The sequence below is a fragment of the Dendrobium catenatum genome, unplaced genomic scaffold, assembly GCF_001605985.2.
Source record: "Dendrobium catenatum unplaced genomic scaffold, ASM160598v2 fragScaff_scaffold_264, whole genome shotgun sequence".
NCBI classification, from domain to species: domain Eukaryota; kingdom Viridiplantae; phylum Streptophyta; class Magnoliopsida; order Asparagales; family Orchidaceae; genus Dendrobium; species Dendrobium catenatum.
In genome coordinates this window covers 316842-330561 of record NW_021318726.1, presented here as the reverse complement: position 1 = coordinate 330561, position 13720 = coordinate 316842, and the positions used below count along the sequence as shown (strand labels likewise).

Genomic DNA, 13720 nt, shown 5'->3' with positions numbered 1-13720 from the left:
TTTATATTATTTTTCTTACAATTATGTTAAAATTTTAGTTTGCCTCCATACTCCAATGAAATATGACACATGAACTTTTAATATTTATATTATTTTTCTTGCAATTATGTTAAAATTTTAGTTTGCCGCGATTTTAAAATTTTTACGAACAGAGTTAAAACTTCACCTCTAGATCATCGGGTCGTCGGTCCATACGTGCCAATACTTTATTGAAGTTCGGACGAAAAATTATATTCGAACTCACAGAATAATTTCTCACAGTAATCGCCGTTCCGAAGCAATAGCTAACAAATTCTGATTTCCATGTCCAAGGTTTTCATTTTCTAATGAAGTATGGATTCATATGCTCTTCCCTATAGCGTTCCATCACAAAAATAGTGATTCTTCATTACTGATTAACGCCTTAGTGTACACATCTTACATTTGAAGAATCCGTTTTTCCAATCATCAATGGATAACACTGTGCATGATAGAAATCTCCATTGAGCAATTCGTGACATTTGCTTGATCACTTTGATCAGAATCGGGACCAACAAGCTTTATATGTACACTATAAATACAAAAGAAAAGGTTGGCCAAAGGCAACTGATATGCTCGGCACAAGTTCCACACTGACCAAAACCAAAAACCTGCTGGCAAAGAGCATATTTAATTAGATCAATTGTAATAACTACATAGCATATACAAGTCATTTAGGCTTTGTTTGGGACGGCTTTCTTACTGTTTTTTAAAGCAATTTTTTAGTTAAAATTTTTTTACTTTTGTATTAAAAAGTTATTTTAAGAAGCTGTAAGAAAGCCGTCCCAAATGAAACCTTAATATAAGGTTTGAATTAACAAAAAAAAATGCAAATGCACCACAGTTGAATGGTATATAACAAAGGAACAACAAATTTAGGTTCAAGTATGGGAAGGGTTAGCTGATCATCATGGAAAGAACTTCCAAAGCCACTAAGGTTTTATTTCTCTGAAAAAAAAAATTATTTCTTCAGAACTGTCTACTTCACTATTGTATCTAAAAAATTGTATTTTTGTACTAAAAATTTCTTCAGAACTAGACTACTTCACTATTGTATCTAAAAAATGAGAGCCTAAACAAATTAAAACAAGAAGGTTACCAAGACACTTCTTGCAGAACAAGCAAGGACGATTGCCAACAATAATAAAGAAACAAGCAATTTGATTACTCTTTCATTGCGTGCCCCAAGCAATGAGAAAATACCTAAAATTTTACTAAAAGAATGCATATTTATGAGATTACGAAAGGAAACCAAATAAGATCTAATAAAAAAAACAATGTACAGCCATTTGACTTGTTTCAAGTATTCAAATTACCTTGCTTGAAAGAATAATAATAAATCTCCTCCTAAAGAGTAAAAACATATTTGAAGATTTGCTAGGAAGGCAACCACAACTGATGTGCCAGAACTTAATCTGACCATGATGAAAAATAGGCAACCCACAAAAGCAACTTGTCACAACTTAAGCCCGATTGTGATAAAATTAAGAAATGGTAGGCTAGAACACTTACAAGTGGCATATAAAACATTGTCCAATATGGTGAAAAGAGAATATTAAGTAGGTCTAAAACTACGTTTAGATTTACCACATGAAATTAAGGAACTTTAAATGAGAAGACAATAATTTAACAACACACTGGTTTTAAGATACACCACCAATAACAAGCCTTTATCCCACTACGTGGAGTCGGCTACATGAATCTTTTTTCTCCATTGTGTCCTATTAAGAGTCAAATTCTCATTTAAATCTAATAAAGAAATGTCATTTCTAATATTTTTCTAACTAAGCCTTTTTAGGCCTACATCTAACATTCTTAACATAAGTCAAATCTAATACCTCTACTTTACTAACTGGGTCCTTGGGAGTCCGTTGTTTTACGTGAAAGGTGAAAAACAAAGAAACCTTGGATATGTTAAATGCTATTGTATGTTTGAATGGTTATGAATAATAATAAGGTTGGAATAATAATGGATAGAGAGTTGAAAGATAAAATTATTGAGGTAAGTTTAATGATAGGGTGATTGCTATTAAATAAATTAATGATGGCATAGAAATGTGATCAGTGCTTCTACCCCTCAATTTGCATTAGAATATAGTTTTAAAAAATAATGAATGAACCATTACAATGTATGCATGACAAAGAGAGAGTATTTACTAGAAGATGACTTAAATAGACATGTTTCTAATAGAATGCATTAAGAGAGGATTCATGGTGGGAATAGAGTTGGGGATAGAAATTCAATGGAAGAATATATATAATTGATTTTGTAATTACCCATGACTTTATATTTGGAGATGGGGCCCACGCACTAATTAAGTTTTGAGTTGGAGGGAAAATTCAAATTAGGGGTTGTTTAGGGATTAACTATTTGTCCATTTGCTTTAATTATTCTCTTCTTGCTAGGGTTAGGGTTATCTTGAATTTAAAAACTGAATTTGAAATCTTGGCTTGGGTTTTGTGCTTTAAATTTTGGCTAGAGATTTGGAGAGCTGAATTTTCCTCTCAATTTAAGATTCATTATATCGGGTTGTTCTTTTCTTCCTATTAGTGAATTTCAAGTGTTCTTCTTCATTATTTTTCTTCGGGTTTTCAAAATCTGCACGTTGCTTGCTGAATTTCTCTGAAATTCAGCAATTTTTCCTCTGTTTGGCGGATATTTTCTATCAGAGTATAAAGCAATATATGATGCAAAAATTTTAGCTTTTAATAATTTATATAATATATTAGATATTAAGAAATGCGAAAGATGTATCTATAAGTTAGTCAAGCAAAAAGATAGGAGAAATAAGGATACAGTTCAAATGAAATGTATTATAGATGGAGATCAAAAAGCATTTTTATTAAAAGAGGATATTCAATATAGGTGGATAAGATATTTTGATAAACTTTTCAAAATTGTGAGAATATGACTTTAGTGACCTAAGCACACTAAATAAAAATAAAAATTTTTATTTTTATTATCATATTAGTAAAATTGAAGTTAGAGAATTTTAAAAGAAAATGAGGTGTGAAAAGCAGTTGGACCTATTGATAATCCAGTAAATGTATGAAAATGCTTAGGAGATTAAAGAATTTATTTAACTTGCTAAACTTTTTAATATTATTTTGAAGAATAAAAAGATGTCAGATGAGTGGATAATGTGTGTGTTGATTCCTATTTTAAGAATAAAGGTAATACACAAGAGTATGTGAATTATAGAGAAATTAAATTAATGTGTCATACATTAAAACTATGGGAGAGAATAATTGAGCATAGGATATGACGTGATACTAATATTTCTCAAAATCAATTTGAATTCATGCCGGATAGGTCTACTATGGAAGCTATACATTTATTGAGAGATTTGATAGAGAAGTATAGGGAGAAGACATGAAATTTACTAATCTAGAGGAAACATATGATAAAGTCTTAAGAGAAGTGCTCAAAAGAGTTTTGGAAGTAGTTAATAATGCTTACATTCAAGTCATTAAGGATATGTATGTAGGAGTTCTTACTTGTGTTCAAACACGAGGTGGTTTGACCAAGTATTTTCCTACTTCAATTGAATTACATCAGGGATCAGGTTTAAACCCATATCTTTTTGCTTTAGTCATACATGTTCTTACTAGACATTTTGCAAGAGAACGCACCCTGATGTATGATTTTTCCTCATGATATTCTTCTTGTTGATAAGACTAGAGAGGGAGTTGAAAGAAAACTTGAATTTTGGAGGTCAACCTTAAAGTCTAAAAGTTTTCACTTGAGTAGATCTAAAATCGAATACATCGAGTGTAATTTCAGTAGTAATAAATCTAGTAGAGGGATTATGACTTTGGGCAATTAAGTCATTAAAAAGAGTACACATTTATGTTTATTGTTCAAAGTGATGGTGAAATAGATGGGGATATTATTAGTAGAAATCAAGTTGGATGGTTGAAGTGTAGAAATGCATCGGGTCTGTTGTGTGATAGAAACACACCCTCAAACTTAAGGAAAAATTATATAAAATGTTGGTGAAACCTGCAGTGCTTTATGGCTCATAATAATAGTCATTAAAAGAGAAGCATAAAATTAGTTAAGAGTTGCAGAGATGAGTATACTCAGGCGGATGAGTGGCTTTACTCTTAGAGACAGAATGCGGAACAAATATGTACATGAAAAAGTTGGAGTAGCTCCGCCTCCAATGTAAAGTATGATTATGGAGAGTCGCCTTAGATGGTTTGTTCACATAAAACATAAGCCTTCCGATGACCTAATTAGGAGAGTAAGATTTTAGCTCTTACCTATGTTAAGAAAGGTAATGGTAAACCTAAAAAATTTTGGTTAGAGAGTATTAAAAATAATCCTTTTCAATTAGATTTAATGAGAATTTGACTCTTAATCTCACACCGCCTCGAGGCTTACGCCTCGCCTCACGGACGAAAAACACCTCGAGGCTTATTTACGCAATTTTAAACCTTGATTCAGCCGACCCCACATAGTAGGATAAAGGCAGGATGTTGTTGTTGTTGTATAATACCCCAAATTATTCAAGTAAATAATTTTTATGGGTAATTGAGTCAAATTTGAGCCAGTTGACTTTGACTCAAAATTGAAGATATTGAATTCAAGTGGCCAATTAATTTTTAAAATATTTTCTTAATTAAATACTTCTCTTTATTATTTTTTTTAAAGTAATACAATATTGAAGTGTATTTATATATGTATAAATATAATGTGTTTATTTATATAAAAATAAATGCATATGCATATAAATATATGTGGGAGGACACACTTGTGTATTAATCGCATTAATTTTGAGTTGAACAAACTAATTTCAAGTAAGCAACTTTGAATCGTAGCAAATCAATTACAATTTCAAGTCGATTAAAATTCAAGCATGCTTCGATTTTTGGATATAATTATCAGCCCTGCTTATGTCATTCTAGATGATGAATAACGTTTAAAAACACTATTTGATACTTTGGTAAAGGGGAATACCATTACGTCAGTCCTCATCTGATCCGGTTTTCTGCTTCTTCCATTTGTAGGCAGCTTCGAGTATCTTAAGATTAGGTGCCATCGCCACCTCATCAGGGAAAATGTAATCAATGTATTCTTCATATCTGCACAAATAATAATGTTAGCGCAATTTCTAATATCAAGCAGCCCATTTTCTGTAAAGAAAAATACCAAGCTAAGCAAATCAATCAACCATCAAAAACCAAATTATTTAGAAAAGGCAAATAAACCTACCCAGCAGGAGCTCCATCTTCCAATGAAATGGCTCGCTTTCTCTTTACTTTCCTGGGCAATTTCTTTTGAACCAAAGATACGTCACCAAGATCTGCAAAACCAGTTTCCGTATTCAACCATTCCTCCAAAAGCATCGCTCTTTCCTCCTTCAATTCAGGTGCAGATGTGCGGAAGTAATCAAATGCCCTTTCAAAAACACCTGGCAAAAAGGAAATGTTATGACCAAGGTAAAACACTAATTTTTTAACAAGGAAAACAAAAAGCTCTTAATTTACTTCGGCATCTTTGAATCCGCTCTATTTGCTGTTCCTGATATGATATATCACCATTCTCAAGTTCTTCCTTGCCATCTCTATCCGAACCATCTAAGCCAGCAGAGGCCTCAAATTTGGCATAACTTATCCATACCTTCAAGTGCTTTGTTCTATCAAGAAGCCTTTCATAGAGTTGTCTCGTCCTCTCAAACTCACTCTCTGATATTTCAAAGTCTATGTATGCCTGAGATGTATGGCAAGTTAGCAACACCGTGATATAATGAAAATCCCCCTACTTAAAGCTTAAACATGCTTTTGAAGTTTTGAAGCAAAATTTAGCATTCCGGTATAAAGATCAGGATATATCCGATATTGATGCAAAACAAATTATGAGTACATTATAATAATGAAGGGGGCTCACTTTAGATCTTCATAAGAAAATTTAATTAAAGCATAAACAATTGGGGAAAAGCAAAAAACTAATATTGGAAGAAACAGAATTACAGAACGGAAGACTTAAAATTTAAGTTAGATTCAATACATATCTAGAAGACTACACCAAGCAAATCACAATGAAAATTAGAGTTGCTTATAAATAGAGATATTAATGCTTATTGATTTGGATTTAAATCTAAGCCAACCACTGAGAGGGCAATATTGATGAAATATAAATGAGGCGACATAAAGAGAAGAAAGAATATGAAAATAAGAATGATATTCAAACAACTGTATGATTGTTATAACAAGCAATCCTTAGTCTACTAGCAATCTCCTAATCCTTGTTAGACCTTCACCAAGTATAAGCACCACCTTTGCTAGGAAGTCCTTCACTTCAACAAAGAAAGCACACAAACTCAAGAATAGGTAAGAAAACTAAAACTTTCATGTCATCATTTATTTATTCATTACTTACAGAGGTACAAGGGACTCATATATATAGCTAACTAACACAAAAAACAAGCACATTTAAAGCAGAGAAGATGAAGTCACAGAAAAGTAACAAAGAAGACACAATGATGGTGATGAAGCCATTAAAAAGGCCAAAAGATGGTAAAAGTTTCACACAAAACTACCATCTATCATCATTCTAAAGCATAGTGGATTAGTAAAAACTTGTCAAAACAATAATATAAATGCACGACACAATACATCGTATGGCTCACAATACAAGTCACAAAACACTAAAATGGCTCGATAGCACACAAGGCTCAAAATACATCATGACAATGACAAAAAATGCAAGGGTCCAACAAAATGAAAACATAAGTAGAATAAAAACGTGTAACTAGAATGTCCTAGGTGCACAATATTTAAACTTTGTGATGGTAATGACAACGACAATGCTCTACATCAACACGACCTAGCTTCAAAGAGTTCAACTACGACAAATGAAGATCCTAAAACTCTTCAAGTAGCATGAACCAAAAAATTGCAATACCTTAATTGTCAATCAAGAGTCCTAGGGAGCTGAGAGACATTTTCATCCGAGTAGGTGGGCATCCAATTCCACCACCAATAGTGAAAATAATCAAATCATCAAGGATCTAATCTAGAATGTGAGAGCATAGCAAGTCAAAACAATATCGGTGTAAGAACAAATGTAACAGCAGTCACTAATATCTTAAGAGAAGAAAAAGTTGAAGGGCAAAGAGGTAAAGCGTCACTAATCGACTCTCGAAATAAAGTCAAGTTGGCTATGTTAAATACTAGTGACATGGCAATATCTAAAGGTAGATGTAAGTCGTAAGTGTTATCACACTTATTATCATGCAATCTTATACGGTCAAGAATTTTATGTAGATGACTTCCTAAGTCCTAGGATGTCTTGTAAGAAAATTGTTTGATAGAATACAAATTAAGACGTTTTATCTCCCACAACAAATTTAATAAGCTTCACATGCGAATCATCAACATTATATTTATAATTTCCATAAGTTATTGCCATTTTTTCTTGATTTTTTATTTTTTTATTTTTGAAGATCATACATGTTTTGGACACATTATGATGCAAATTTACTAACCCTATATGATGTGGGTAAATCTACTAAATCTATAAGCTTCATAGGTTCATATCTAGTAATGATGAGGAAAGGTCTTATATGAGTTTAAATGTTTATAAAATTATTATATGCAAACACAGTGAAAGCACAAAACCATATCCCAACCAATAAGTGGTATCTCACTTGACACCTAGACAGATCACTTGAGCTTCTATTGACAACTTTCTTTTAATCATTGGTTTGATGGTGATAAGCAATAGAGAAAATGAGTTATGTGCCATCTTCCTTAAATAGTTCATGAACAAAACATCTTAAAAGGTTATAGCCTTGGCCCGACAGTATAGTCCCATAACTTTACTAAGGAATAGAATGTGAAATTCATCAAATGTTTTATATTAGGCACTGTGTCATTTTTAAAAAGCAATCCACTCAAATATCGAATCTTACCTACCCATAGTACAAGGATAAAGTCAATACATCAATGCATCATGAATAGAACTAGCATAGGCCAATCCTTAATAGCGCAGACCTCCTCAGGATTAGCTGAGACGCTTGTGTTAGAAACCAAAAAAAAAAACTAAGAAGACCATTGAAGAAGTCATGATGGTGCACCCCTTTACAAAGATATGTAATTTTTATGGCAAAAAGAACTCAAAAGCTTGTCTTAAGTGATCGATGTTATCAACATGAGTCTTACTAAAAAATAACATATCCTAAAAAAAAAAGACAACTAAAGAAACACCAATGAAGAGCCAAAATACATCTCATGACACATTTCAATGCACATGCATCAGATTCCATGCTTCTTAGAAGTAAGAAGAGCAGAACAACACAAGGGAACAAATTCTTATGAATAAAACCCTTACATAATTAGTCATAACATGACAGTTGAGCTTGATGCACTCAAGTGCCTTAAGGCAATAAACAATTGGTCAAAACCTTTGGGGAAGGTTTCTCATAGTGACAAGGATATCACTCCTTTGGAAGGCTTAGCATCTAAACTCAGTTTGGGCTAATAAGCTGTCTCGTTAATGGAAGAGGGTAAGATCCTATAATTGTTCTTATAGACAAAGGAGAATCTCCTCGCATCTGTGATCATGCGCTTAGCCATGGTGGGGGCAACAACTATGAGTAGCCTTTAAAGATAAGTGGAGATTAAAATTTTTGGTGTAGCATTTGTGATAGTGATTAGTGTTTGCAAATATTGTATCAACTACAGGAATTTAAAAATTTATTCTAAGCAAATATGTCCAGGACATCAAGCTAATAAAAGTCAACTACATAAACATAAAATTTAGATGTAGATAGTAACAATATCGCCAGAAAATGCCAAAAATATGCAAGAATTAGAAAAAGTATACAACTGTTTTGGGCATCCATCAAATTTTGATTAACTTGAAATAATTTAAAGTGACTTCACATATGCTTAAGATCACATCCATAAAGTTTCAAGCAAAATTAAATTTATTAGTATTTTTAAAAATTCAAATTGTAAGGTGACACAGAAAATGCAATATAGAAAACTACTACACAAGAAGTTTCCTAAGAAAAAAATTGGCTTAGATATCAAATATGATGCAAGATAAATCATGGGTTCATTATGATGATGGATGGAGAGGGCTAGCTATAAAGCAAAGTAGAATTGAAGTAAAGTTAATTCATTTGGCATTTTTAAAAATTTAAACAACAGGGTGACCAATAAAGTACAATATGAAAAATCAACACAAGTTTTCACAAGGAAACAAATTGCTCTAATACTAGCTTTCTCTGACAAAAAAGGTATTATGATGGATGACATATGACATGTCAAAAAACTTAAAATTTATGGAAACAATGATTTCTTCTCATCATATAAAATTTGCATCCAAAATATTGATATTTTGTTATCAATTTCAGTTGCATCTGACTGAGATATCCATTGTTAATTTTCGCTTATTTTACATGGACTGCTGAAAAAAAAGGAATTTCAAAAGGTTCACATAGCTATTTCGCAATGTTCAAATTTCAAATACTCAATCTTGTTCTAAAATACAAAAAAAAAAAAATTTTGCATTCCCATATAACTTGTTACAACTATCTTCCACAATCAAAATGAAAGGATAGTCTTTTTTATAAGGATAAAATACAAGCAGCATAAAAGACAAGAAGAAAAAACATGTGGTATAAAAAATACCTTCCATAACAACTCAGGCATGTCAAGTGTCGGTTGGGCAATAGCTAGTTCAAATATACCACGAGCACGCTCTGTTTCACTTAAGGACCTCTCTAGCTCAGCATATTTGCTCCAAGCATAACAATTTGCAGGAGCCCACTCAAGATATTTCTCATAGAGTGTTCTGCAACGATCTATATTACCAAGTTGCAACTCTATCTCTATGTATTTCTTAAATATCTGCCATAGTAAATTTTAAACAACCACTTAAGTATAACATGAACATACATTCTTTCAAGAGGTGCATCATGGAATGCTAAAGAATAAGAATTTAACCTTATCCTTAGGAGCCATTCCAATAGCATTGCCCAACATCTGTCGTGCAGCCTTGAGACTTTTCTGTCGTATCTCAAATTGGCCCGCTAGAAGCCAAATTTTAGCAAATGAAAACTTCTTGTGGGGAATCAATTTAATGCATTCCCTGCATCAACAAATTCAAGGAAAAATAAGTTATTTTAGGTCATAAAAGCCCAATAACAACCAAAATTTAATTTCTTATGACTTAGAAAAATAACAAGCTTTAAGGATATGAAAAAGATGCAACATGTTGCCCAATAGCTGCATTTAGCTGCCTAAATGCAGCTATTGTAAAGAACATAAAGCAAATATACACATGCCAGATGGTGCTAGATGGTAATAAAACATCATGATATGAATTCAACTCATATTGAAAATAAACAAAAGAATTTACATTGAACATGACATACACTACCTGTAAACGTCCCTAGTCCTGTCCATGTCCTCAGCACCAAGTTCCTCAAACAAAGCATAATTAATCCTACAAGTGAAACACAAATTAACGAAGTCTTAATGCATGGCTGCGGTTTATTTCCTTCGGCGGGGGATGGGATTGAGGAAACAAAAGTTAAACTAAGGGCCGTGTTTTGATTTTTACCATAAATAGATATAACGCTGCCAATATCTCTTCTCCTCAGCAGGAGGCACATTAGAAATTGCCCTTTCATAAACTTCCCTGATCATGTCCTTATTGCCAACATTCTCTTCCAACCTAATATAATCAAACCATGAATCGTAGTTCAATGGATTCTTCCTAACCTCATCCTCATACTGGAATCTTCTTTTACCCACAATGGCATCCTCTATCCCCTCCCGGTCTCCATACTGCTTCTCAAACGCCACATACTTTTTATACAGCTCCTCGGCCCTTCCCTTGGGAATATGATCCAGTGCAAACTTATAAATGCACCTTGCCCTGTCAATCTCCTTGCACTTCTCCTCAAACTCTGCGAAGGCCACAAAAAGCTCCTCTGCCTCATCCTCCTCGCCTGAAAGCAGATCAACTGCACGCTCATAGACAGCACGTGCTCGGGCAATTTCACCGTTCTTCATCTCGAACTTAGCATACCGAATCCATGCAGTAGCACGAGGATGGCACATAACAAATCTCTCAAAAACCTGGCGAGCACGATCTATCTCTCCATACCTGAGCTCAAATTTGATGTAAGAAAGCCATCCCTCCCGGTCTGGCTGCCAGTCCATCCACCTCTCAAACACTTGGCGGGCGCCGGCAACATTACCGAGCATCTCCTCCATGTGGATGTACTTGTACCAGAGCTGGTCCACTCGAGGAAGCAGGGAAACGGCGCGATCCCAGACATTGCGCGCGTGGTTGACGAAGCGATTCCGCATCTCGAACTCCGCATACTTGAGCCAGATAGTGCGCTCCCGGTAGTCGACCTCAAGAGATCGCTCCCAAACGGAGCGAGCGCGGGCGAAATCCTTCTGGTTCTCCTCCCATTCGGCGTATTTGACCCAGACGCGGGTATTCCATCGTGCACGACGGATTTTGTCCTCAAATTCCTTCCGGCGACGGAGGCGGTAATCACCGAGTTCGGTGGGATCAGTAATCTTTTGCTTGGGCGGGCGGATCTCTGGTTCCTGGCGCTCGCGGGCCTCTCGGAGGATTTGCTCGGCAGTGATCTGAATTGGAGCGGGGGTTTTGTTCTTCACGCGGGTGGGGCGGGGCAGCTTCACCTCGGTGTCACGCTTCGTCAGAAAGCCAAGGTTGGGGTCAGCGTCTTTAGCAGACGAAGCCATGGTTGGAGAATCACCGGAGGCAGCCCGCGGGGGATGGGAGATGGAGCGGTGGCTAGGAAGATAGATCCAACTTCCGATCCGACAGGAAGGAAGCGTCGTCGGAGGAGCGAAGTCGAACTGCCACGAAAGAGCCGAAGAAGCGACTCGTGCAAGCACTACACCTCCTCCGGAGCAACGAAGACGAACGGCAACGACTAAATACAGAAGATAAAAAGCAAACCCTAGACGCCGTAAGCAAATTAGTTAATTAATTAATAGTATAATTAGAGCATAAATTAATTTTCTAATTTAACTTAATTATATAATTAATAATATAAATAGTCATTAAAATTAATATAATTAGCTTAATTAATATAATTTAAAATAAAAATTATTAAATACATAATTAATAATATAAATAATAATTAAAAAGTTATTGAGTAGTAGAATTATTAAGTTTTTTTTTTTGGACATTTAGTCTATTAAAGAAATAATTAGTAAAGTTTTAGTTAAATAATTAATTATTAAAAAAATAACTAATCAATCATATAATTATTAATATAATTAGATATTATATATTTATTAAATTAACACCTAAGCAAGTAATTTAATAAATAATACTATAATTAGTAATTAAATTATTCAACAATTTAGTTAATTTCTAATTAAATTATTTATTATTATAATTTTTAACTATAATTAAAATTAAAATTAATAAGTAACTTGTATTAAATATGTAATTAAATTCATAACACATTAAATTTAATTTTTAAACGAACCAACCGTCACAAATCTTGAATTACGTTGCCAAACTGTTTCATAGGATTTAATAGGATTTAACAACTATTTTGCGAAACTGTCTTTAGGATTTACTAAATCCTACTAAAGTTATGTCCTACTTTTGTCAAATAGCCCCTAAAGATTTTTTTAGGCTGTGCAGCGCGAAAATAACAAAAACAAGGGGAATTACACTCAATATTAAAAAAAAATTAATATGCTCTATAATATCTTATATTTAAAAAACATATCTACTATGAGAAATATGTTCAATTATTTTATTTAGATTAATATATTCTATTTTTTAACAAATAGATGGAACACTCGCTCAGTAGTATTATGCGACTTTCCATTATATAAGCTCTACAACGTCATCTCTCAAGTTCATTCTTTGTTTCCAACATAGTGCAAAAATTTTGCATGATGACGAAATATCTCCATTTATTATCTGTGAAGGTTAATAATGTTATACATAGAGTATTTGAACTTCTTTGAAGAATCTTTAGGATTATTCAATATATGTTCAAATTATTGTTCAATCCTTCAAATCGATTCTAGTTGTCTTGTTAAATATGATTTGATCGGTGCTAGCTTGGAATTATTATGATACTTGAGTTTCATGCATGATTGGGGATGTAATAGAGAATATGGTCATATAATTTAAAACTAATGACTAGTGTTAAAGAGATTTGAAAATAAATAAATATCTATCTTTAATTTTTATCATTGATGCTTGTCTAATTTTGATTCACATGATAAGTATATGTCATAGAGTGTTTACGAAGGCCTTAAGTGAACCAAGAGTTGGACTGTGAAGCAAATTTTTATTCATTTAATTTTTCCTCTAGGAGCGCCACAACACTTGTATGACAGGGTTGTGGTGTTGAGCTCTCTGGTGAGAGAGTAGTTTTGAACATGCACTGCGGTATTGGGTAGTGCTGTCATGATGTCGTGTTATATATTTTAAAAGATTATAGGTGAATCCAAAAGATTCAGCTCAGCACTGTGGCACTAGAACTATGGTGCTAGAATAAATTAGTGATTTTTTAAATAATAAAATACTTAAAATCACTATTAATCTCCCCCTTGTGCTAGCCATTTACGAGAGATGAGAGGATGGTAATAAAGGAGAAGAAAAAGAGAGAATGAAAGGGAGAGGTTTTGGCAGCCAAAGCTTAGGTTTCGTCTGTTAGGCTAATTAGGG

At 33.6% G+C, this 13720-nt stretch overlaps 1 protein-coding gene across 2 annotated transcripts; it reads right to left on the bottom strand.

The window, feature by feature from the left end:
• Nucleotides 1–298: 298 nt before the first annotated feature.
• LOC110101954 (crooked neck-like protein 1) lies at nt 299–11963 on the bottom strand. Of its 2 annotated transcripts, none has more exons than XM_020830065.2 (8): nt 10598–11963; nt 10415–10480; nt 9979–10123; nt 9664–9882; nt 5512–5734; nt 5237–5435; nt 4982–5106; nt 299–632 (listed from the first exon to the last, which is right to left on the bottom strand). In XM_020830065.2, exons 1-7 carry the CDS (start codon nt 11758–11760, stop codon nt 4989–4991), a joined length of 2133 nt encoding a protein of 710 aa, XP_020685724.1. In that variant the 5' UTR covers nt 11761–11963; the 3' UTR covers nt 299–632; nt 4982–4988. The 2 variants fall into 2 exon arrangements, with proteins under 2 accessions (XP_020685724.1, XP_020685725.1); XM_020830066.2 differs by having other exon boundaries at nt 299–629.
• Between the last annotated feature and the right edge of the window lie 1757 nt (nt 11964–13720).